At 42.9% G+C, this 23523-nt stretch overlaps 1 protein-coding gene across 5 annotated transcripts in view; it reads left to right on the forward strand.

The window, feature by feature from the left end:
• The window catches only part of dnmbp (dynamin binding protein), a 146101-nt gene that overhangs the window by 97085 nt on the left and 25493 nt on the right, over positions 1-23523 (forward strand). The window contains exon 1 of one of the 5 annotated variants that reach the window (XM_014157053.2): positions 3786-5506. The exons of the other annotated variants lie outside the window; for them this stretch is intronic. Coding sequence (XP_014012528.1) covers positions 3994-5506 — 1513 coding nt within the window. The 5' untranslated portion in view covers positions 3786-3993. Of the gene's footprint in view, positions 1-3785; positions 5507-23523 lie in introns of those variants that run through there. 5 annotated transcript variants of the gene reach the window in all.

Consider the following 23523-nt stretch of genomic DNA (forward strand, 5'->3'; position numbering starts at 1 on the left):
GTGGGTATGCTAGTTCTGAACGTCACATGCTAATGTGAAAGCTGGCTTTTGATATAAATATGAACTTCATTGAACAAAACATGCATGTATTGTGTAACATAATGTCCTAGGAGTGTCATCTGATGAAGATCATCAAAGGTTAGTGCTGCATTTAGCTGTGGTTTTGGTTTTTGTGACATTATATGTTAGCTTGAAAAATGGGTGTGTGATTATTTCTGGCTGGGTACTCTCCTGACATAATCTAATGTTTTGCTTTCATTGTAAAGCCTTTTTGAAATCGGACAATGTGGTTAGATAAAGGAGAGTCTTGTCTTTAAAATGGTGTAAAATAGTCATATGTTTCAAAAATGGACGTTTTTGGATTTTTGAGGAGTTTGTAATTCGCGCCACGCCCTATCATTGGATAATGGAGCGGTGTTCCGCTAGTGGAACATCTAGATGTAAGAGGTTAACCTCTATGGGCTAGGTGGGACGCTAGCGTGCCACCCGTGGTGCACTCCATCAACAGCAGGTGCATTTCAAGAGCGGCAAATTTGAATCCAAATAAATGTCAAAATTCAAATTTTTCAAAAATACAACTATTTTACACCATTTGAAAGATAAACATCTCCTTAATCTAACCACGTTTTAGGATTTCAAAAAGGTTTTACGGCGAAAGCATAAATTTAGAGTATGTTAGGACAGTACATTTACAAGAGTTGTGTGTAATGTTTTGTCAAGTCAAAGACAGGGTCACCAAAACCATAAAAACAGCTAAAATGATGCACTAACCTTTTACAATCTCCATCAGATGACACTCCTAGGACATTATGTTAGACAATGCATGCATTTTTAGTTCTATCAAGTTCATATTTATATCCAAAAACAGCGTTTTACTATGGCAGTGATGTTGAGGAAATCGTTTCCCTCCAATAACCGGCAGTCAAGTCAGCGTCACAAATTAAATAATTAAAATTAGAAAACATTGGTAAAATATTATATTGTCATTTAAAGAATTATAGATTTACATCTCTTGAACGCAATCAACTTGCCAGATTTAAAAATAACCTTACTGGGAAATCACACTTTGCAATAATCTGAGCACTGCGCCCAGAAAAATACGCGTTGCGATACAGACTAGACGTCATGTTGGGGAGATCTAAAATCGAAAATACTATGTAAATAATCCATTACCTTTGATTCTCTTCATCAGATGTCACTTCCAGGTATCACAGGTCCATAACGAATGTAGTTTTGTTCAAAAAAGCTCATCATTTATGTCCAAAAATCTCCGTCTCGTTAGCACATGATGTAAGCCAGCCGGACTTCTCGTCATGAACGAGGGGAAAAAATATATTTCCGTTCGTTCAAACATGTCAAACGTTGTATAGCATAAATCATTAGGGCCTTTTTTAACCAGAACATGAATAATATTCAAGGTGGACGAATGCATACTCTTTTATAACGTATTGGAACGAGGGTACCCAACATGAACTCGCGCGCCAGGTGTCTAATGGGACATCATCGTTCCATGGCTCTTGTTCGGTCAGATCTCCCTCCAGAAGACTCAAAACACTTTGTAAAGGCTGGTGACATCTAGTGGAAGCAATAGGAAGTGCCAAAATATTCCTAAACCCCTGTGTTTTTCAATGGGATAGGTTTAAAGTCAATACAACACATCAGGTATCCACTTCCTGTCAGAAAATGTCTCAGGGTTTTGCCTGCAAAATGAGTTCTGTTATACTCACAGACACCATTCAAACAGTTTTAGAAACTTTAGAGTGTTTTCTATCCATATATAATAAGTATATGCATATTCTAGTTACTGGGTAGGATTAGTAACCAGATTAAATCGGGTACATTTTTTTTATCCAGACGTGCAAATGCTGCCCCATAGCCCTAACAGGTTAAAATCTTAAATACTAATAATAAAAGAGCATTACACAAGAAAACTATATCCTTTAAAGTAGGTACTGTATGTTTCCAATTGGCATCCGATTTTTATGCAAATATTCAAAAATATGCATAAAGAAAATATGTGCATTTTCCCAACAGAGCTGTGTTTCCAACAAGCTGACTTGTTGCAGATAACAATCAGTGTGTGATGATATAGTGCACACAAATGTAGTTTTTCACTTAAGTTTTCATGTATTGAATAAAAATCTAGTTTGATGTGTTTACATCGCATTTACAACTATACCAATAGTTTTGTCTTGGCAAGTGCACTCTAGCCAGCAACTCACAGATGCTGTGCAGCTAGGCTAGTCTACATGATGAGATTATTATGGATAAGCTCAAGAATCATTTTTATTTGGCAAATGGCAGTCAAGCATTGATCATCATGCCACCACAATAAGACCCTCGATATTTATTGGAAAGGAGCATCAAGCTCATCACCGTGCACTTCAACACCCTGTGAAGTTCATCATAACTTATTTCATTTGTCGTTCATCTGCATGGTTTCCCGAGTCGTAGTGGAAGGACCACACACCATATCATTGTGTGACTCTAAGTTTACATCAATATGATTGTTATTATATTAATATTTGCGCATAAAGGCGTTTCCACCTCCATTTCTCACATAATTAATTTTACAGACTAAGATCCCACCATGTCGAACAAACAAATTCTGTCGGCATTTATACAATTGTACCAAAACTTTGTTTCCATCACAGCTGTCGTGATTTTTTTTTTATAGGGTTTGACTAATGCATTGTTGTACAACTGACTAGGTCTTTCCCTTTCCCATGATCGACAGCCATACTCGCATAAAAACTGGATGGAAACGTGGTTAGTGTAGGGTTTCTGCCTAGTGCTCAACAACTGCATTGATTTCACTGTCATGAGTAGTTTGAAGAAAGCTATTTTTATCCAATGAATAAGCTTAACTTCAGTTTCTCCCATTTCTCTATTTCCCTCTACATCAGTAGGGGATGGTTGGGAGATGGAGAGATACTGTTTGTGTGGGGAAGGGGCGCTGTAAAAGTCGACCATCTTATAATTGGCTCTTTGATGGAAGGGAAAGGGGGGATATCCTATACCCCAACCTTATGAATAGGCCTGGGTTTTTTCTCACACTGAAATATACCGTAGCCTCTGAAACCAGGGACAGGCTTTCAACAATAGCTCATTGTAGATTGAAGAGACACTTTCCAGTACACTCTAGAATAATCAGCCCCTGTCCCCAAAGCCTTTTCCACCTCCTTTCACTCTCTCGGTCACAGACACGCACATTCCAGCCTTTTTTTTATGAAATCATGTGAATGTGTTCATGCGTAAATTCATTATTCCACTCCAAATGTAGGGCAAACAGGGCCTCATACACTGTTGATTTGCTATTATAACTGGTTCCGTGTTTACTTTGACCAATCTCCAACATAAGACAACTTGATTCGCCTTAAGTTCTGAGGAACTAAGAAAACACATTAGTCTGGAAGTTTACCCAGATAATGTGGAGAATTTGATTAAGAAATTGACCTTTTTCATAATGTGTAAATGAAAGAAAAACAAAAGGAACATTCTCTGAAGTGGAAGTTGCTTGGTGCCAAGTTTCACACACACCAAAGGCATTCTCTTGAAAAGACCGTTAGTCTCCTTCCTCCGGAGAAGGAAATCTGCCCAGCCAGCCTGTGTTTTCCTGCAAACATAGCAACTGCCCAATGAAAACACTGAGAGGGGCTGACTGTAATCCACCACTCATGTGACTACTGAATGATTTACCAAGAATGGCCCCTCCTCCCTTCACCTGCCCCTCCCCACTGACGTGATTCACCGGGCTGCCGGGGGAGGGAAGGATTTTGTAACACAGAAACTGGGAAGTGCCTTAGCAGGGCAGTCCAGTTCAGGCAGCCCTAAGAGAAGGAGTGAGAGCGATCAAGAGAGAGTATGTCTGACAAGTGGTTAAGTCTCCCACATTGCTGTGCTCTGGAATGCCATAGTTTGGGGAGATAGAATAAGACATCACATCGTAGTAGGAGCAACGGCAGCACTGAGAGCTGTATCAGAAACGGCACCATGAAGGGTCAGGTAGTTAATGGCTTCCAGGCTGAGATTGGACCCTTGGACTGGAGCTACGGCACTGGGATGCCCCCTCGGAGGGGCAAGAGTATGGAAGAGTTGGGGAATTGTGGCTGTGCCAGGGAGAGTATGGTCCATCTGCAACAGCAACTACAGTTCCAGCAGAAGCAGCAACAGGTGGTTGGATACCACGGCTATAAGCTAGCTCCAGCGCCAGTGCTGGCCCCTGTACCGGTGGCAACTCCAAGGTCTGTGCCAACTCCTTGGCCAGGGCAATGGGACTACCAGGCCAACCTGAGGCAGGGGAATGCCGGTCGGCAGGCCAGCTGGGAGTATGAGGACTATGACAGAGTGCTCTATAGAGACACAAGGCCTCAAAGCAGGGGCCTTTATTTTCGCTCTGCCTCAGATAATGGCCACCTGGAACCCAGGAGAGTGCAAGAGTGGTCTGGTAACCATTGCTTCTACCCAGGCCCAGAGGACCACAACTACCAGGAGCACAACCGAGAGACACAAATCAAGGATTACAGGGATGTCCACAGAAGTCAGGCGCAGTATGACATCGACAGGGACAAATATGACCACAAAGAGGAGGACTATCACTACAAACAGTGTGACCTCTACAAAGATAGAGATGGGGACCACTATGACTGCAAAAAACAGGACTATTGGGACCTGGAAAATGAATTTTATCAAGAACATGACCGTTATGATCGCAAAGAGTCAGACCAGTATGATCACACAGACCGGTACAACCCTAGGGATATAGGCCACCATGACCGCAAAGATGGTGACCAGTACGACCTTAAAGATCAGGAATATTTTGACCGCAGGAGACAGAGCAAGAATGACCACACAGAAAATGATTATTTGGACTACAGACAAGACAATAGGAAAGATGACCACTACGTAAAATACCGCTATGTTCGCAGGGAGGATTATTATGACCGTAAAGAGAAGACCCATTATGATCGCAGAGAAAAGGACCACTGTGACCAAAAGGATAAGGACCACTATTTGCTTAAAAAGAGTGATAGTTATGACCACAAGGAAAAGGACCACTACAACTACAAAGGAAAGGACCACTGTGATCGCAGAGAAATGGACCACTATGATCACAAGGAAAAGGACCACTACAATGACAAGGGAAAGGACCACTATGATCGTAAGGAAGAAGACCATTACAGGGATTTGCGATCATTATCTATGGACTCCAGGTATGAGGAGTACCCCGGCAGTGGGAAGCACTGTGAAGAATGGGTTGAGGACCGGTGCCACAATCAGCCCGAACGGGAGCGACGGTCCTACGACCTTCACCTGTGCCACAACAAGGACAGCGAAAATGGGTCCCAACTGGATTCTGGTAGCCTCATGGGGACCGTGAACCACCCCAGGCGGGCACGTAAGCCCCTCTACATGGGCTCCCTTGACCGTAACAGTTTCTACAGGAAGACCGCCCCCAGCTCTCTGCGGAGGTCAGAGTTTGCCATCAACAGTAAGCAGAAACAAGGTAAACATCTGTGTGCTGGGAAGGATTCAGGTATGTAAAGTAGGCAGAGGCCAGACCATGGGGTTATAGGAAGTTTTCCTCTTTATTGCTGATCTAGGATCAGCTTTCCTGACACCAATCCATTGAGCGCTTACAAAATAAAAACTGTTTTTGGGGAGCAACCCAGCCGCCCAGCAACAACGAGTCACCAGTTCATTTCCACTCACGATTGGATCGTATGAACATTTCACCAAGATTGAATTGTAAGCCATAATTGTAATGTGTAGTGTCCTGTAATTTCCAAAGTCTCAACCTCAGAAAAATGACCTTTAGTTGCACTTACAATGGACGTCTAAAGTGTTGTCGCCTGGGGCCTCATTTATTAAAACGTTGCATATGTACAAAATATACCCCAAAACGAGCGTGCGATAGTTTTCACTCATTTATAATAACTGATACTTGACGTTAGAATGTTCTTACCACCACGCAAACTTTAGACCATCCTACAAAAAAAATTCTAGGGGTTGTAGTATTGCATTGAAACCAGGTAAGTAAGTATATTGTGCAAATGGGCGATATGATGACACACTTATTGATTTAAAAAAAAAATGAAAAACTGGAAAATATAATAACAAAATACAAACATTTGCCGTTAGTGAGAAGAGCGAAAATATTTTTATTTTATCTTTTCAATCTAAAATAACAATGGATTTATTTCCATGATCATTGTACAATACATTCCTTCTCTTTTCTGACTGTGATGAACGTAGCCTATACAATAAATGGAGATACTATTCGTCCCATCTCTTATTTAATTGGACCTACTTCATCGTAGTAATAGATGGGCTGTTTCAAGTATTTTGCTCTATATGATCCTTCTGTTTTTATACCTACTTATTCTTTTCAGAAATGGCTACGCAGATATTTAGTAGGCAACTTTTATAAATGAGGCCAAGGTGCTCACTCACTCTCCAGGCATGTGTGTGTCAGACATAGTCTGAGGTTTGTAGCGTGTGGTGGTTTCGCCTATTGTCTTAGGAAGGTGAACCTGAAAGTATTTTAGTGTGGGGGAACCAGTCAAGCGGGTTATGTTGGTTCTTGGTTTTTGTTGGCTCCTTTTCTCTCTCTCTCTCTCTCTCTCTCTCTCTCTCTCTCTGTCTCTGTCTCTGTCTGTCTGTCTGTCTGTCTGTCTGTCTGTCTGTCTGTCTGTCTGTCTGTCTGTCTGTCTGTCTGTCTGTCTGTCTGTCTGTCTGTCTGTCTGTCTGTCTGTCTGTCTGTCTGTCTGTCTGTCTGTCTGTCTGTCTGTCTGTCTGTCTGTCTGTCTGTCTTAAAATATGCACAGAAGTAGTGGCATTTGTCATCAGTCTCTTGCTCAGGTGTTTCACATGACTCATTCCATTGCTGTCTTAAAGGGATAGTTCACCTAAATTGCATATTGGTTTCCGTACCCTGTAAGCAGGTTATAGACTACGTAAGACACCAATCCATGCTTTGTTTTTGTTTACCTGGCCACTGTTTCCAAAGGCACAAATCCAATGCAAGTTATTGATACCAATATTTGCATTTTTCACACTTCATTTTGTCATTTGGGTGAACTATCCATTTAATGGTGGGGCTGCTCTTAGACGCTCTGTCAAAGTAGGACTTTGTCCTGGCTGGATGGAATGTCTGTGGCAGGTGTTAAGCACCGCAGATTGCCATACTGAGTGAGTATTTGTGTGTGTGTGTGTGCCTAAATATGTCAGAGCAAGAGAGCACTTCTCAGGAGTTTGCTTGTTAGAACAAGCAGGTGAAGCACCCTAGTGCTCAACACAGCCTGGGACCAGACAGAACTCACTACCTTCTCTCCCCCCCAAACACACACACTGACCATGTTTCCAACCAGTAATCCCTAACGTCAACATAGTGAGGAGGAAGAGAAGGTAGTGAGTTCTGTCTGGTCCCAGGCTGTTTTCAACACGAGGGTGACTCCTCCACAGAGGGACTGAATTTCAAGTTGCATGTACCAAGAGTGTGCGTGCGTGTTGGTCTGTGGAGGTGCCTGTTGCTGGTCTCCGTAGTAATCCATGAGCAGCAGCTGCTGATAGGCAGATGGGGGATTAATCAGAAAATCCTTAGACAACATTCTCACAACGTTCTGGTAACATTCTGTCTAGGGGCCAGCCTGGCAGACAAATGCCCCAGGTCTGGAGCCGAGGAGGGAATTAGCCAGCTAATGTAGGTCAGAAACACTGCACAAGCTCTCTGACACAAACACTGACATCTGGTCTCTCACTATCACACACACACACACACGTATTCCTGTTACATGTATTTGAAATAACTTCACTATGTGCTGGTACATTCCCTAATTTGTTTTTACACAAATTAACAAGCTAGTTAGCACATTATCTTGTGAAACTGTTGAAGTAGCTAGCAAGCGATAAGATTTGCCAAATAACAGACTATAATGTCTTCTACAGTGGCACATACTTTGCAATGTGCAGAATACAATCACTCATCGGGGGTGATTTCTTCTAAACAGCTGATCTCCTGCACTAGTTTTGGAGAATTAATACAAAAGTTTTATATCGATACGAAGCTTAGACTCCACTTTATTTATTTTGACTTATTGTGATCTTATATATATATATATATATATATATATATATATATATATATATATATATTTGCTCTTCTCACTAACGGCAAATGTTTGTATTTTATATATATATATATATATAGATATATATATAGAGTACCTACTGTTTGTACATTTCATTTATTTGTATTTTCGTCTGACACACACATGCCTGGAGAGTGAGTGAGCACCTTGGCCTCATTTATAAAAGTTGCCTACTAAATATCTGCGTAGCCATTTCTGAAAAGAATAAGTAGGTATAAAAACAGAAGGATCATATAGAGCAAAATACTTGAAACAGCCCATCTATTACTACGATGAAGTAGGTCCAATTAAATAAGAGATGGGACGAATAGTATCTCCATTTATTGTATAGGCTACGTTCATCACAGTCAGAAAAGAGAAGGAATGTATTGTACAATGATCATGGAAATAAATCCATTGTTATTTTAGATTGAAAAGATAAAATAAAAATATTTTCGCTCTTCTCACTAACGGCAAATGTTTGTATTTTATATATATATATATATATATATATATATATATATATATATATATATATATATAGATCACCTACTGTTTGTACATTTCATTTATTTGTATTTTTATGTTAGGGTGTGAGGCGAACCAAGGCCCGTAGACCTCTGGGGCAGCTTGGGGCACTTAAAAAAACAGTATTTCTTAAGTTTTGCATTGCGCTAAAAACGTATCTTCTCGCGTGCTTGACTATGATGTTGATTGTCTTTGATTTTTACAGTGTTCTGAAGTTTAATTTACCATAGGAATCAAAATCTATGTCAGTGTATCGCAGGAGGAATATTGCTGTGTTTCTCAAACTTTTCAATACAGGTTTTGATTGAACAGGATCTGGTATTTTGTAATTTCATTTGCTGAACTAGAGCAAATCAATTGTCTTTTTTCACAAAAATGGGACGAGGGGTCATAAGAAATTCAGTTCGAGGTAACTCATGCAAGGATTAAACATTTTTGTTCCACTTAGAATTCTAAATTGGAAATTAGACTATTAAAACTATTGTCATTTCATTTCACCTTCCATAAAAGGTTGTGTTATCAGTGAGTAAAAGGATTTGCATCAGCATATTTTATTTACTGCAAGTACTTTACTCAGTGAAAGTAACTACACAGTGCATGTTTTGAAAGAACCCCAGTGGTCTTAAGTGGATTTGTGAGTGGATAGAAGAAACACTGGTGCAACTCAGGCTTGGGTATGTGAATGCCCTGCACCCTACTTCAGAGACACCCAACAGCATTTGGAGTTTTCAGTAGGGTTAACTAGAGAGCCAACATGGACCTTTTGACCTTTAAGCTGTTGGAGTAAACAGAGGTATCCTACTGTCCAACATGTGGAGTGTCTTCGTTTCCTGTGGCCCATCTCACTGCTTGTTGAAACCAGTGTGGTGGAAGTTTAATTATACTGTGTGCTCTAAGGAGTTGGCCCATGTTTGTTTTATTTTTCCCAGCTCTTGTGAACTTGTAGGGTCCATAATTAAGAACTCTTGCTTACACCTCAAGTCTAAACCTTTTGGAACAAATATGCTAGCTGTTAGTCACTTATATTTCCGGGAACAAATAAATCAACCAATGAAAGATGTAGACTCTAATAACACACCAACCAATGGAATTTCCCAAAATAGGTGAACTTGCCCACGTGAGGTCTGGGATAACTGGACCAAGATACACTGAGTATACCAAACATTAAGAACACCTGCTCTTTCCATGACAGACTGACCAGGTGAATCAAGGTGAACGCTATGATCCCTTATTGATGCCACTTCAATCAGTGTAGGTGAAGGGGAGGATACCGGTTTTAAGCCTTGACACAATTGAGACATGGATTGTGTATGTATGCCATTCAGCAGGTGAATGGGCAAGACAAAAAATGTAAGTGCCTATGAACGAGGTACAGTAGTAGGTGCAGTAGTAGGTGCCAGGCTCACCGGTTTCTGTCAAGAGCTGCAACGCTGTTGGGTTTTTCATGCTCAACAGTTTCCCGTGTGTATCAAGAATGGTCCACCACCCAAAGGACATCCAGCCAACCTGATACAACTGTGGGAAGCATTGGAGTCAACATGGGCCAGCATCCCTGTGGAACACTTTCAACACCTTGTAAAATGAGGCTGTTTTGAGGGCAAAAGGGTGGGGGGGTGCAACTCGATATTAGGAAGGTGTTCCTAATGTTTGGCATGGATCCTAGACTACGAGACAAAATTCAAAAGGTACATGTTTTCATCTATAACAAAATTCCACGTTCCATGTACGGAAAAAGATGTAAGACCTTTATGAAAAATGTCAGTTTGTATTTATACATCGTAAAAAAAAATCTGAGAGACTCATGGTCTTGACAAATAGCAGTAATCCACCCTCCCTTATCACTACCAGATGATGTCCTTAACTAAAGCGGTAAGCTCTGAAACTTTTGGATACTGTAAGTGTGCTTTTTCACTTTGCTCGTACACGCTGCTTGTTCACAATGTTCATCACGCTGCTCGTGAGTAAGCAAATGCTCCTGTCACCTGACTGTCTCTCCGTAACTTGTTGACCGGTGGTTTGGCTTACTGCCCCGCAATTTACTGCTTGAATCTACAGCACCAGCTTGCCAGTAGGTCATCTCCCTCTTGTACAGTGTGTGTGTGCAACCAGGATCCATCCAGAGAGCAAGTCCTCCACTTTACTCTCTGTTTACTGTAGCTGGTGTGTGATTCAGGTGTGTGTTGCTTGCCTGTGTTTGCCATTTCACTGATTTCATGACTCTCAAAAGCCGCTGTTTACTTCTGAAGATCACTTTAGCACCGCCCTAAAAACCCAATTCAAATTGGACACAAACCTTCAAATAGGTATGTAATGACACATTATATAAACTCTTTATAGTGTTTTATTTACATTTGAGGCGATAAGGTGATAAGTTGGACAGATCGAGTGAATAAAGATGTTTCCCCACACGACATCTCTCCTCACTATCACGCAATAGGTTTCGCTTCCCCAACCGCAATTTTTAAAGACCCGAAGGAGCTCATTGCCTTCTTGAATCATGCAGAGATGGGCATCATGAAGGTCTCGTCATTGATTTTGTTGGAAAGGGGAGAAATTGTGCTTTACAATGGTATTGATATTACAGTTGATCTGGAAGTATTACTTTTTGGGGGCGCTAAAATAAGGTAAATTGTACAGACCAGCGCGATGTACAAAAGTGAGTTAGTTCACGTTATATGTCTTAAGCTAATGTGTACTGTTAGCTAGCTAGCTAACATTAGCTGGCTGGCTCCCTAGTGAACATTTTTATTTGTTTCCCAGAGCTGTTTGCTTTTCTAGTTAGAGCCTAATCTTAGGCATTGTTGGCACTTGGTTCATTGTTGGCACTTTGTTCATTGTTGTTTAACAAGCTAACATTAGCTGGCTGGCTCGTTAGCTAACGTTACGTGACGTGTGTACAACACCCTTTGAATATGGCCGGTGTCAGTAAACGTCTCCAAGAAGTGTAATGAAATTGTTGCCAGCAGAGCTGGTTAGGCTGTTTTCATGTTATCCAGAGGTAAACAAATCATTGGCCAGAACGTCAAGTGTGCACTCCTAGAGCGATGCGAGATGGATGGGCTAAAGCTTAAGAGAGTGTGAACGATGCTGAATTGGTGTAGACAAAGAAGAGCCCTTCACTAGATTCAAAAACATTCAAAGGCGATTTCCTCAAAACTGAGTTTACAAGTTGATCAACTTTCAAAGCAGAATAACTTTCCCATTGTTCCTCAAATGTAGTGTATGATATACCATTTTGTAGCTCTGAGTCTCTACTTTTATCCAATGTAAAAAAACACCATTCACATTTTGCTACATAAAACCAAATCCAGGTTGTGAGTCACAAATGGTAGTACAATCAAATGATGGTAAATCAGCTTTTTTAGTACTAATGTGGATTAGCACCCATGGGTCTCCCGTTCGCGACAGAGCCTGGACTCGAACCAGGATCTCTAGTGGCACAGCTAGCACTGCCGTAGACCGCTGCGCCACTCGGGAGGCTATTATTTACTTTTCTAATGACGTTTTGATAAGAATTAAGTTGATGTTTTGCTAGACACTACGCTAAGTTGACTGTGCCTTTAAACAGCTTGGAAAATTCCAGAAAATGATATCATGGCTTTAGAAGCTTCTGATAGACTAATTGACATAATTTGAGTCAATTGGAGGTGTACCTGTAGATGTATTTCAAGGCCTACCTTCAAGCTCAGTGCCTCTTTGCTTGATATCTTGGGAATATCAAAAGAAATCAGCCAAGACCTCAGAAAACAAATTCTAGACCTCCACAAGTCTGGTTCATCCTTGGGAGCAATTTCCAAATGCCTGAAAGTACCATGTTCATCTTTACAAACAATAGTACACAAGTATAAACACCATGGGACCACGCAACCGTCATACCGCTCAGGAAGGAGACGCGTTCTGTCTCCTAGAGATGAACATACTTTGATGCGAAAAGTGCAAATCAATCCCAGAACAACAGCAAAGGACCCTGTGAAGATGCTGGAGGAAACGGGTACAATTTTAATTTTTTTATTTGTTTACCTTTATTTAACCAGGTAGGCTAGTTGAGAACAAGTTCTCATTTACAACTGCGACCTGGCCAAGATAAAGCAAAGATCATACTTTTTGGAGAAAATGTCCTCTGGTCTGATGAAACAAAAATAGAACTGTTTGGCCATAATGACCATCGTTATGTTTGGAGGAAAAAGGGGGAAGCTTGCAAGCCGAAGATTACCATCCCAACCACGAAGAACGAGGGTGGCAGGAACCTGTTGTGGGGGTGCTTTGCCGCAGGAGAGACGGATGCACTTCACAAAATAGATGGCATCATGAGGCAGGAAAATTATGTTTATATATTGAAGCATCATCTCAAGTCATCAGTCAGGAAGTTAAAGCTTGGTCGCAAATGGATCTTCCAAATGGACAATGACCCCAGCATAGTTCCAAAGTTGTGGCAAAATGGCTTAAGGACAAAAAAATCAAGGTATTGGAGTGGCCATCACAAAGCCCTGACCTCAATCCTATAGAAAATTTGTGGGCAGAACTGTAAAAAAGTGTGTGCAAGCAAGGAGGCCAACAAACCTGACTCAGTTACACCAGCTCTGTCAGGAGGAATGGGCCACAATTCACCCAACTTATTGTGGGAAGCTTGTGGAAGGCTACCTGATACGCTTTACCCAAGTTAAACAATTTAAAGGCAATGCTACCAAATACTAATTGAGTGTATGTAAACTTCTGACCCACTGGGAATGTGATTTAAGAAATAAAAGCTGAAATAAATCATTCTCTCTACTATTATTCTGACATTTCACATTCTTAAAATAAAGTGGTGATCCTAACTGACCTAAGACAGGGCATTTTTACTAGGATTAAATGTCAGGAATTGTGAAAAACTGAGTTTAAATGTATTTGGCTAAGGTGTATGTAAACTTCCGACTTGAACTGTATATGGGCAACTTTAATGTATTGTGAGTTTCAGAATAGGAACAAGATGAGATTATATTCACTGGCACACATTCAGGGGAAGAATAGGCTTTGTGTATTTTTTTTAAATGTTTACACCTTACTTCATGCATGCCACAGACTGAAAGACTATTTTAAAGAGAAGAAATGTACATGCTGAATTTTGGCATTGTGACTAGACTTGTACACTTTTTTCCCTTCAGCTTTTTTACTCTGTTCCACAATCTATAATTCCGTTCCAGCGAAGCCACTCCCCACACTCCAAAGCTTGGCTTGATTATAAGAGGCCCCCATGCTATTATGGTTGCCACAGCAACAGGGCGTTCTTGTTTGAACTTTGGGCCGAGCACACAGCACTTATTGTGCGCGACCTTCGACTTCACATTGAAACACAAACTCAGCAGGTAACATCTAGAGAGTGTTGCATGTTCCACATGAAACATGACTCAGGAATTCACAGATCACATTTATCAGAAAAAATGTTTGACTACATTTCCCCCCCACAAAAATATTTGTCTCAAATGAGTATGTCATACAATGTTGCCAACTAATTTCTCTGTGATTTATCATTTAAATGTTGATATGAGACACATGCTGCAAGTTCCTTATAACAGTTACACACAGACAGTGAGAGAGAGAGAAATGTGGGACCTGTTTGAGATCCTTAAGATGGTATTCAGCCTGTTGGGGGTGTAGTTGTGTCAGTTATTGGGCCTAGTTCCGATTTAAAATGCAGAGCCCGGTTTGCAAATCAGACTGGACCAGGCGTGTGTGTCAGAAAGGGAGTGTTGTGGGTGTTCAAGTTGGCCCTGTCCAGAAACCACCTCTTCTCCCTAGACAGTGGGTCTATATCTGAAAACATTACACACCATCAAATCCTTGCTTCCTCTGTCCTTGTTTTTTTGCATTCCTCGCCTCCTGTCTTTCCCACTTTGAGAGGAGAGTACTGGAGAAAACAAGGATCAAGGATACAAGGATGATTGTTTTCAGATACAGCCTTGTTGCGTGTGTGCATGCAGATAAACAGATCTTACATACCCTCTCAAACCGACCCCTAGCCCCTACTACACCCAGTCACTCCTGTAGGTCTGTGCAGATTGGATAGAACCCCTAGCCCCTACTACACCCAGTCACTCCTGTAGGTCTGTGCAGATTGGATAGAACCCCTAGCCCCTACTACACCCAGTCACTCCTGTAGGTCTGTGCAGATTGGATAGAACCCCTAGCCCCTACTACACCCAGTCACTCCTGTAGATCTGTGCAGATTGGATAGAACCCCTAGCCCCTACTACACCCAGTCACTCCTGTAGATCTGTGCAGATTGGATAGAACCCCTAGCCCCTACTACACCCAGTCACTTCTGTAGATCTGTGCAGATTGGATAGAACCCCTAGCCCCTACTACACCCAGTCACTCCTGTAGATCTGTGCAGATTGGATAGAACCCCTAGCCCCTACTACACCCAGTCACTCCTGTAGATCTGTGCAGATTGGATAGAACCCCTAGCCCCTACTACACCCTGTCACTCCTGTAGGTCTGTGCAGATTGAATAGATGTATAATATATTATTAAGCATTATAGTGAACGTTCTACAGGATTGGAGTATGTTCTAAGGGTCTATTTGGTATTCAGAAACACACAGTTTTTCTTCATGGACATGAATAATCCAGTCCAGACATAGTCCAGTTCAAGTCTTCACTGTGCACCGGGGTGTCTGCGTGCACTGGGTTGTGTCTAATCATGGAGGGTTTCCATTAATTCTCATGGTAATGTGGGAACAGAATAGAGCCTGTGCACTGAGACGAATAGAGAAACCCTTCCATGAGGCTAGAGCAAGACAGGGAAACTACAAGTGGGGCTGTACTTTGGAGAGTAGGCTACCTAGGAATGACTGGGCTGACTTGAACCTGTTTGTGGGAGTGTGTGGGCGTGGGGCAGGGTGGAGCAAAGGTGCTTGGCTACAGGTGGGTCTCTCTCTGTCTCTTTCCCTCTTTCATTCACTTAAATGTTTTCATCTGTTGAGATTGTTAATGTCGGTCTTCACAATGGTAGCAGTATCTGTTCTCTGAATTTTTAAGAAAGGAAGTCATTTTTTAAGATAAATATGGGCTGTATAGAAACATATCCTGATTTTAGAGTGAAGATTGTTGGCCTGTGTTTGACCCAAGGTCTTTCAATGTAGCATTTTGTGGCGTTAATTGAAGTCTTGTAAAAACAAATCCTAATGCGGTCTATAGAGGAGTGTGAAGTTAAATGCCGCATCCTTGGCAAAGGACTGATCCAAAAGCATAACTTTCACTGGTGTTAAAAATGTGTGTTAACATTTCCCATCCAGTTCGCATAGAGGATATTTGTGCTCTACCTCTCATCTCAAGTTTGTCCTGCAACCCAGGCTTTCATTTGGTTCAGAGAACTAGCTTAATAAGTAAACTTGCCTGAGACCTGAAGACACACATTTACGCGTCAAACACTTGTGGAGAAGTCTGTCCATAATAAAGCGCTGCTCTGCCTTCTTAACAACACTATCAACAAGGCAGGTCCTACAGGCCCTAATTTTGTCTCACCTGGACTACTGTTCAGTTGTGTGGTCAGGTGCCACAGAGGGACTTAGGAAAATTGCAGTTGGCTCAGAACAGGACAGCACGGCTAGCCCTTAAATGTACACGGAGAGCAAATATTAAAGACATGCATGTCAATCTCTTATGGTTCAAAGTAGAAGAGAGATTGACGCCTTCACTGCTTGTTTTCGTAAGAAGTGTTGACAAGCTGAATCAAATTAAATCAAATTTTATTGGTCACATACACATGGTTAGCAGATACCGAAATGCTTCTAGTTCCGACAGTGCAGTAATGTCTAACAAGTAATCTAACAAATTCACAACGACTACCTTATACACACAAATGTAAAGGGATGAATAAGAATATGTACATATAAATATATGGATGGGTGATGGTCGTGCGGCATAGGCAAGATGCAGTAGATGATATGGAGTACAGTATATACATATGAGATGAGTAATGTAGGATATGTAGACGTTATTAAAGTGGCGATGTTTAAAGTGGCTAGTGATACATTATTACATCAATTTATTAAAGTGGCCAGAGATTTGAGTCAGTATGTTGGCAGAAGCCACTCAATGTTAGTGATGGCTGTTTAACAGTCTGATGGTCTTGAGATAAAACCTATCTTCTAAAAGCTTCTAACTTAACTGCCCTTCACTGACATGGAGGTAGTCTATTTAAAGAGTGCAAGATATATAGCAGCCTATAGCCTAATTCTGTCTGTCAAACAGGTAGACCTACCTCTTATTTCTTAAATAGGAAGAAATAGGCTCCAACACAAAGCCCTGTTGTTAGTAAAATCTAATAATAATTTTGACGGTTGGAATTAATTGTGCCTACTCGAATTTGCCTACTTTCAACAACATGAGCTGTCCATTTCCGATTGATTGGGCCACGGCTGCTGCTTCAAGTTTCAGTACCACAATGTAAATTACTCAAATCTGGTTTATTGTGAGGTCAATAACTCTGATAAATACATCATAAGCAAGAAACATATGGTTTTTATTCAAATCAATTATAGTAGTAGCAAGCTATCAAAGTTGACCTCCAGTCCTCCTCCTCATCTTTGCCCTTTTCTTCTCAAACAGAACATAGGCTATAGGCTAGTCCACATGCAAGATATTACATTTTTTGCAAAAAAATAAAAAATAATTATTTGACTCTCCTGAACTGCCTACACAGTATTGGTTAGGCAGAGCAAAAAAACTATCAACAAGAGCAGAGCATGCCTGAGCTCAAGGTTGCAATATCTATTGCAGTGTGCAATGCAGCCTAGTTTTATTTACACTATCCCAGTAGTGCAAAAGACTCAAGTCAATTTTCTTAGAAATATATCTTTGCTCTGTTCTTCTCCGCGCATGCACTTCTTGTGGACTATGGATCATTTGATTGAGACCACACTAAATAGCCTATAGGCACACTTGATATTTCATCCCTTAATTACCCATTCTGACACTCACTGTAACTCCTTGCTAAGAGTCTCAGTGAGCTCACTGGCTGTAGGTGATTATGTGTAGAGTGCGCAATCATCAGTAAACATAGTCATTTTAGCTTCTTGTAAGACCAGTGGCAAATCATTTGTAAAAATAGAGAAGAGTAACGGCCCAAGGCAACTGCCCTGAGGGATACTGCATATCTGATGTTAGAGAAGCTCCCATTAAAGAATACTCTATGAGTTCTATTGGATAAGTTACTCTCCAACCATGTGATGGCAGGTGATATAAACATTTTCAATAACAAATTATGATCAATAATGTCAAAGGCTCCACTGAAAGCTAATATTCAAAGGCCGGTGTCATCTTAGGAAGGATCTGGGTTGGCCTTTCAGCGGAACGCTTGTAAGGCTCTGATTGTCCGAAAGGGTCCGGACAAGTCTCTTCTATTGTTGTTCACTCTGAAAGATAGCCAGCCATGTCGACTGTTCCCATTGTTGATGGTGGTGGGAGAATATGGTGATTTGAGACTCGTAGTAGGATGGGATGGTTTGGAGAGTCGTAGGATGGTCCCTCTTAGATTCGCTTTTCTCTATCTGACTTAGGACAGCTAATCAGCCATACCAGTGATTGAATGGGAGATGAGCTTCTCGCCTACACCTCGTGTCGATTATTCAGGGTTCAGGATTCAGATCACTTTACATGCACAGCTGCAACCTGGCAATGTTCTGGTCTGAAGATTGATTTCTCTCCCAAGCCTTTATGCACTCTAGGCAAAAGGGGACAGTTCTGTCAGTCTGACACACTCTCTGTCCTTACTCGGGGCGTGGCTACTTAACTTGCAATCATATCCTTTGCACATTATCTGTTATGACTCCTAAAATCATTCATATCTTAACAAAAATACTTTCATAATTGTTCATATTATAAGCACAGCGTATTGGAAGGAAGCTTGAAAGATAAAGTTCAAGTTACAGTATTTAATCTATACAATTTAATGACATCACAAAATGAAAACCCATATGACTTTAGTTTTCTATAGCTCCCCACTGACCTTTCCCCACATTGTTATGTTAAAAATTTTGTACAAATATTGTTTCACTATTCACATTTTTGAACGTGTTAGTTTCGGCAGGAAAAAGTCTGTTAACAAAGAATATTCCCTGGGTTAAATACTGGAAGGGAAAAGAAAGTCTCCTTCTCCTGTAATTTACAACAGGGTGTAAACTGTTGACCATCCAGCAGCCCCCTCTGTGGGAGAGAGAGAGAGACCTGGTTACTGTCATCCCACGCCAGTCTGATCCTCACAGGACTGTCATGACATGGGTATATATTTTATATTATTTGTATTGCCTGGCAGGTAGTCGTTACCTGAGCCTCCCTGCCACCTATTGCATCCTAGGATAAGCAGCCAGAAGAACCACAGCCCTTGCACCTGACTTTCTGTTGTCCTCACCCCAACTATCTTAACCTCTCTGGGCTAGGTGGGATGTTTGCGTCCCACCCTAGTCAACAGCCAGTGGAAAGCACATTTTGCAATATTCTGAGTACATAGCTCGGCCATCACAGGCTAGCTAATTTGACACCCACCAAGTTTGGGGCTCACTAAACTCAGAATTACTATTAGAAAAATTGGATTACCTTTGCTGTTCTTCGTCAGAATGCACTCCCAGGACTTCTACTTCAACAACAAACGTTGTTTTGGTTCCAAGTAATCCATAGTTACTTCCAAATAGCTGCGTTTTGTTCGTGCGTTCAGGTCACTATCCGAAGGGTAATGCTCGAGCGCATTTCGTGACAAAAAAATTCTAAATATTCCATTACCATACTTAGAAGCATGTCAAACTCTGTTTAAAATCCATTTTTATGCTTTTTTTCTCGTAAAATAGCGCTAATATTCCACCCGGGCAACGTTGTATTCATTCAAAGACTGAAAGAAAAAAATGGAGAAGTCTCGTGAATGCGCATCTGTCTCACTGTCCCCAGGCTGACCACTTACAAACTCTGCTGCTGTACTTTACCCAGAGACAGCAGACACCCCATTCCACTTTCTGGCGGCTTTAGAGAGCCAATGGAAGCCTTAGAAAGTGTCACGTTACAGCACAGATGCTGTATTTTCGATAGAGATGCAACAGAAGGACAATAAATTGTCAGACAGGGCACTTCCTGTATGGAATCTTCTGCCATATGAGTTCTGTTATACTCACAGACACCATTCAAAGAGTTTTAGAAACTTTGGAGTGTTTTCTATCCAAATCTACTAATTATATGCATATTCTCGTTTCTGGGCAAGAGTAGTAACCAGTTTAAATCGGGTACGTTTTTTATCCGGCCGTGAAAATACTGCCCCCTATCCCAGACAGGTTAACCACTGACTCAGTGAGCCAGTATTGTCAGACACAGACGAAAGTGCATACCCTTACCAGGAGCAACACCAGATGCACTGGGAGCTCAACTAGACCCATGAGACAGAGATAGCGAGAGAGACCGAGAGATTAAGAGGCGGAAAGAGACAGGGAGAGAAAGAAAGACAGAGACAGACACAGAGAGATACACCGAGAGACACACAAAGACAGAGTTAGGAAGAGACAGACCGAGAGACACAGAGAGTGTGAAAGAGGGAGACAGAGACACAGAGAGGCACAGATACACCCGGGGAGAGACGAGAAAGAGAAAGACAGAGAGTGAAAGAAAGGCAGAGAGAGAGACTGAATGAGAGACAGAGAGAGAGACGGACATTGAGAGAGACGGAGAGAGACAGATTGAAAGAGACACCCAGCGAGAGAAAGACAGACAGAGATAGACCGAGACACACAGAGCGGGACGGGGAGAGAGACACCAAGAGAGAGAGACACAGAGCAAAAGAAATAGACACAGAGGGATGCACAGAGACGGAGGCACAGAGACTGAGGCACAGAGACGGAGGCACAGAGACTGAGGCACAGAGACGGAGACACAGAGACGGAGGCACAGAGACGGAGACACAGAGCAAAATAAACAGACACAGAGACGGAGACACAGAGCAAAAGAAATAGACACAGAGACGGAGGCACAGAGACGGAGGCACAGAGATGGAGGCACAGAGATGGAGGCACAGAGACGGAGGCACAGAGACGGAGGCATAGAGACGGAGGCACAGAGACGGAGACACAGAGCAAAAGAAATAGACACAGAGGGAGACACAGAGACGGAGACACAGAGCAAAATAAATAGACACAGAGACGGAGGCACAGAGACGGAGGCACAGAGACGGAGACACAGAGACGGAGACACAGAGCAAAAGAAATGGGCACAGAGACGGAGGCACAGAGACGGAGGCACAGAGACGGAGACACCGAGCAAAAGAAATAGACACAGATGGAGGCACAGAGACGGAGGCACAGAGACTGAGGCACATTGAGAAACACAGAGAGAAAAAAAGAGAAAGAGACATACTGGGACAAGGAGAGAGAGACACAGAGAGACACACTCAAAGAGAGTGAGAGAGAAAGAAAGAAAAGGCAGAGCGAGAGACTGATGGAGACCAAGACAGAGGGAGAGAGACACAGGGAGACTGAAAGAGAGAGACAGAGAGACACACAGAGAAAGAGAGAGATGCACACAGAGGGAGAGAAAGAAAGACAGAGAGAGACAGAAAGACAGACACAGAGCGGGGGAAAGAGACACAGAGAGACACAGAGTGAGGAGAGAGGGAGACACGGAGAGAGATAAAGAGAGAGAGACAGATACCGGGACACGGAGAGAGAGGGAGACGGAGAGAGAGAGAGACACACAGAGAGTGAGAGAGAGAAAGAAATAAAAGACACAGGAAGAGAGATACGGAGAGAGAGGGAGACACAGAGAGAGAGACACACAGAGTGAGAGAGAGAGAGAAAGAAAGAAAAGACAGGGAGAGAGCGAGACACGGGGAGAAAGAGACACGGGGAGAGAGAGACAGGGGGAGAGAGAGACACATGGGGAGAGAGAGACACAGGGGGAGAGAGAGACACAGGGGGAGAGAGAGACACAGAGGGAGGGAGAGAGCGAGACAGAGGGGGGAGAGAGCGAGACAGAGGGAGGGACAGAGAGACACAGAGGGAGGGAGAGAGAGACACCGAGGGAGGGAGAGAGAGACACCGAGGGAGGGAGAGAGAGTCACAGAGGGAGAGAGACACACAGAGGGAGGGAGAGAGAGACGCAGAGGGAGGGAGAGAGAGACACCGAGGGAGGGAGAGAGAGACACCGAGGGAGGGAGAGAGACACAGAGGGAGAGAGAGACACAGAGGGAGAGAGAGACACACAGAGGGAGAGAGAGACACACAGAGGGAGAGAGAGACACACAGAGGGAGAGAGACACACAGAGGGAGAGAGACACACAGAGGGAGAGAGACACACAGAGGGAGAGAGACACACAGAGGGAGAGAGACACACAGAGGGAGAGAGACACAGAGGGAGAGAGACACACAGAGGGAGAGAGACACAGAGGGAGAGAGAGACACACCGAGGGAGGGAGAGAGAGACACCGAGGGAGGGAGAGAGAGACACACAGAGGGAGAGAGAGACACACAGAGGGAGAGAGAGACACAGAGGGAGAGAGACACACAGAGGGAGAGAGACACACAGAGGGAGAGAGACACACAGAGGGAGAGAGACACACAGAGGGAGAGAGACACACAGAGGGAGAGAGACACACAGAGGGAGGGAGAGAGACACACACAGAGGGAGGGAGGGAGAGAGACACACAGAGGGAGGGAGGGAGAGAGACACACACAGAGGGAGGGAGGGAGAGAGAGACACCGAGGGAGGGAGAGAGAGACACCGAGGGAGGGAGAGAGGGAGAGAGAGACACAGAGGGAGGGAGAGAAAGACACAGAGGGAGAGAGAGACACACAGAGGGAGAGAGACACACAGAGGGAGAGAGACACACAGAGGGAGAGAGACACACACGGAGGGAGGGAGAGAGACACAGAGGGAGGGAGAGAGACACACACAGAGGGAGGGAGAGAGACACACACAGGGAGGGAGAGAGACACACACAGAGGGAGAGACACACAGAGGGGGAGAGACACACTTTTCAGGGAAGTTAGGAACCAATATACACAGGCAGTTAGGAAAGCTAAGGCTAGCTTTTTCAAACAGTAATTTGCATCCTGTAGTACAAACTCAAAAAAGTTATTGGACACTGTAAAGTCCATGGAGAATCAGAGCACCTTCTCCCAGCTGCCCACTGCACTGAGGCTAGGAAACACTGTCACCACCGATAAATCCACTGCACGGCTGGCCATGCTTTCCACCTGGCTACCCCTAGCCCAGTCAACCCCCCCACAGCAACTCGCCCAAGCCTTTCCCATTTCTCCTTTTCCCAAATCCAGATAGCTGATGTTCTGATTGAGCTGCAAAATCTGGACCCCTACAAATCAGCCGGGATAGACAATCTTGACCCTCTCTTTCTAAAATGATCTGCCGAAATTGTTGCAACACCTATTATTAGCCTGTTCAACCTCTCTTTCGTATCGTCTGAGATTCCCAAAGACTGGAAAACTGCCGCGATCATCCCCCTCTTCAAAGGGGGAGACACTCTAGACCCAAACTGCTCAAGACCTTTATCTATCCTACCCTGCCTTCCTAAGGTCTTCGAAAGCCAAGTTAACAAACAGATTACCGACCATTTTGAATCCCACCGTACCTTCTCCGCTATGCAATCTGGTTTCAGAGCTGGTCATGGGTGCACCTCAGCCACACTCAAGGTCCTAAATGATATCATAACCGCCATCGATAAGAGACATTACTGTGCAGCCGTATTCATCGACCTGGCCAAGGCTTTCTATTCTGTCAATCACCACATTCTTATCAGCAGACTCAACAGCCTTGGTTTCTCAAATGACTGCCTCGCCTGGTTCATCAACTACTTCTCTGATAGAGTTCAGTGTGTCAAATCGGAGAGCCTGTTG

The sequence above is a fragment of the Salmo salar genome, chromosome ssa19, assembly GCF_905237065.1.
Source record: "Salmo salar chromosome ssa19, Ssal_v3.1, whole genome shotgun sequence".
NCBI lineage: Eukaryota > Metazoa > Chordata > Actinopteri > Salmoniformes > Salmonidae > Salmo > Salmo salar.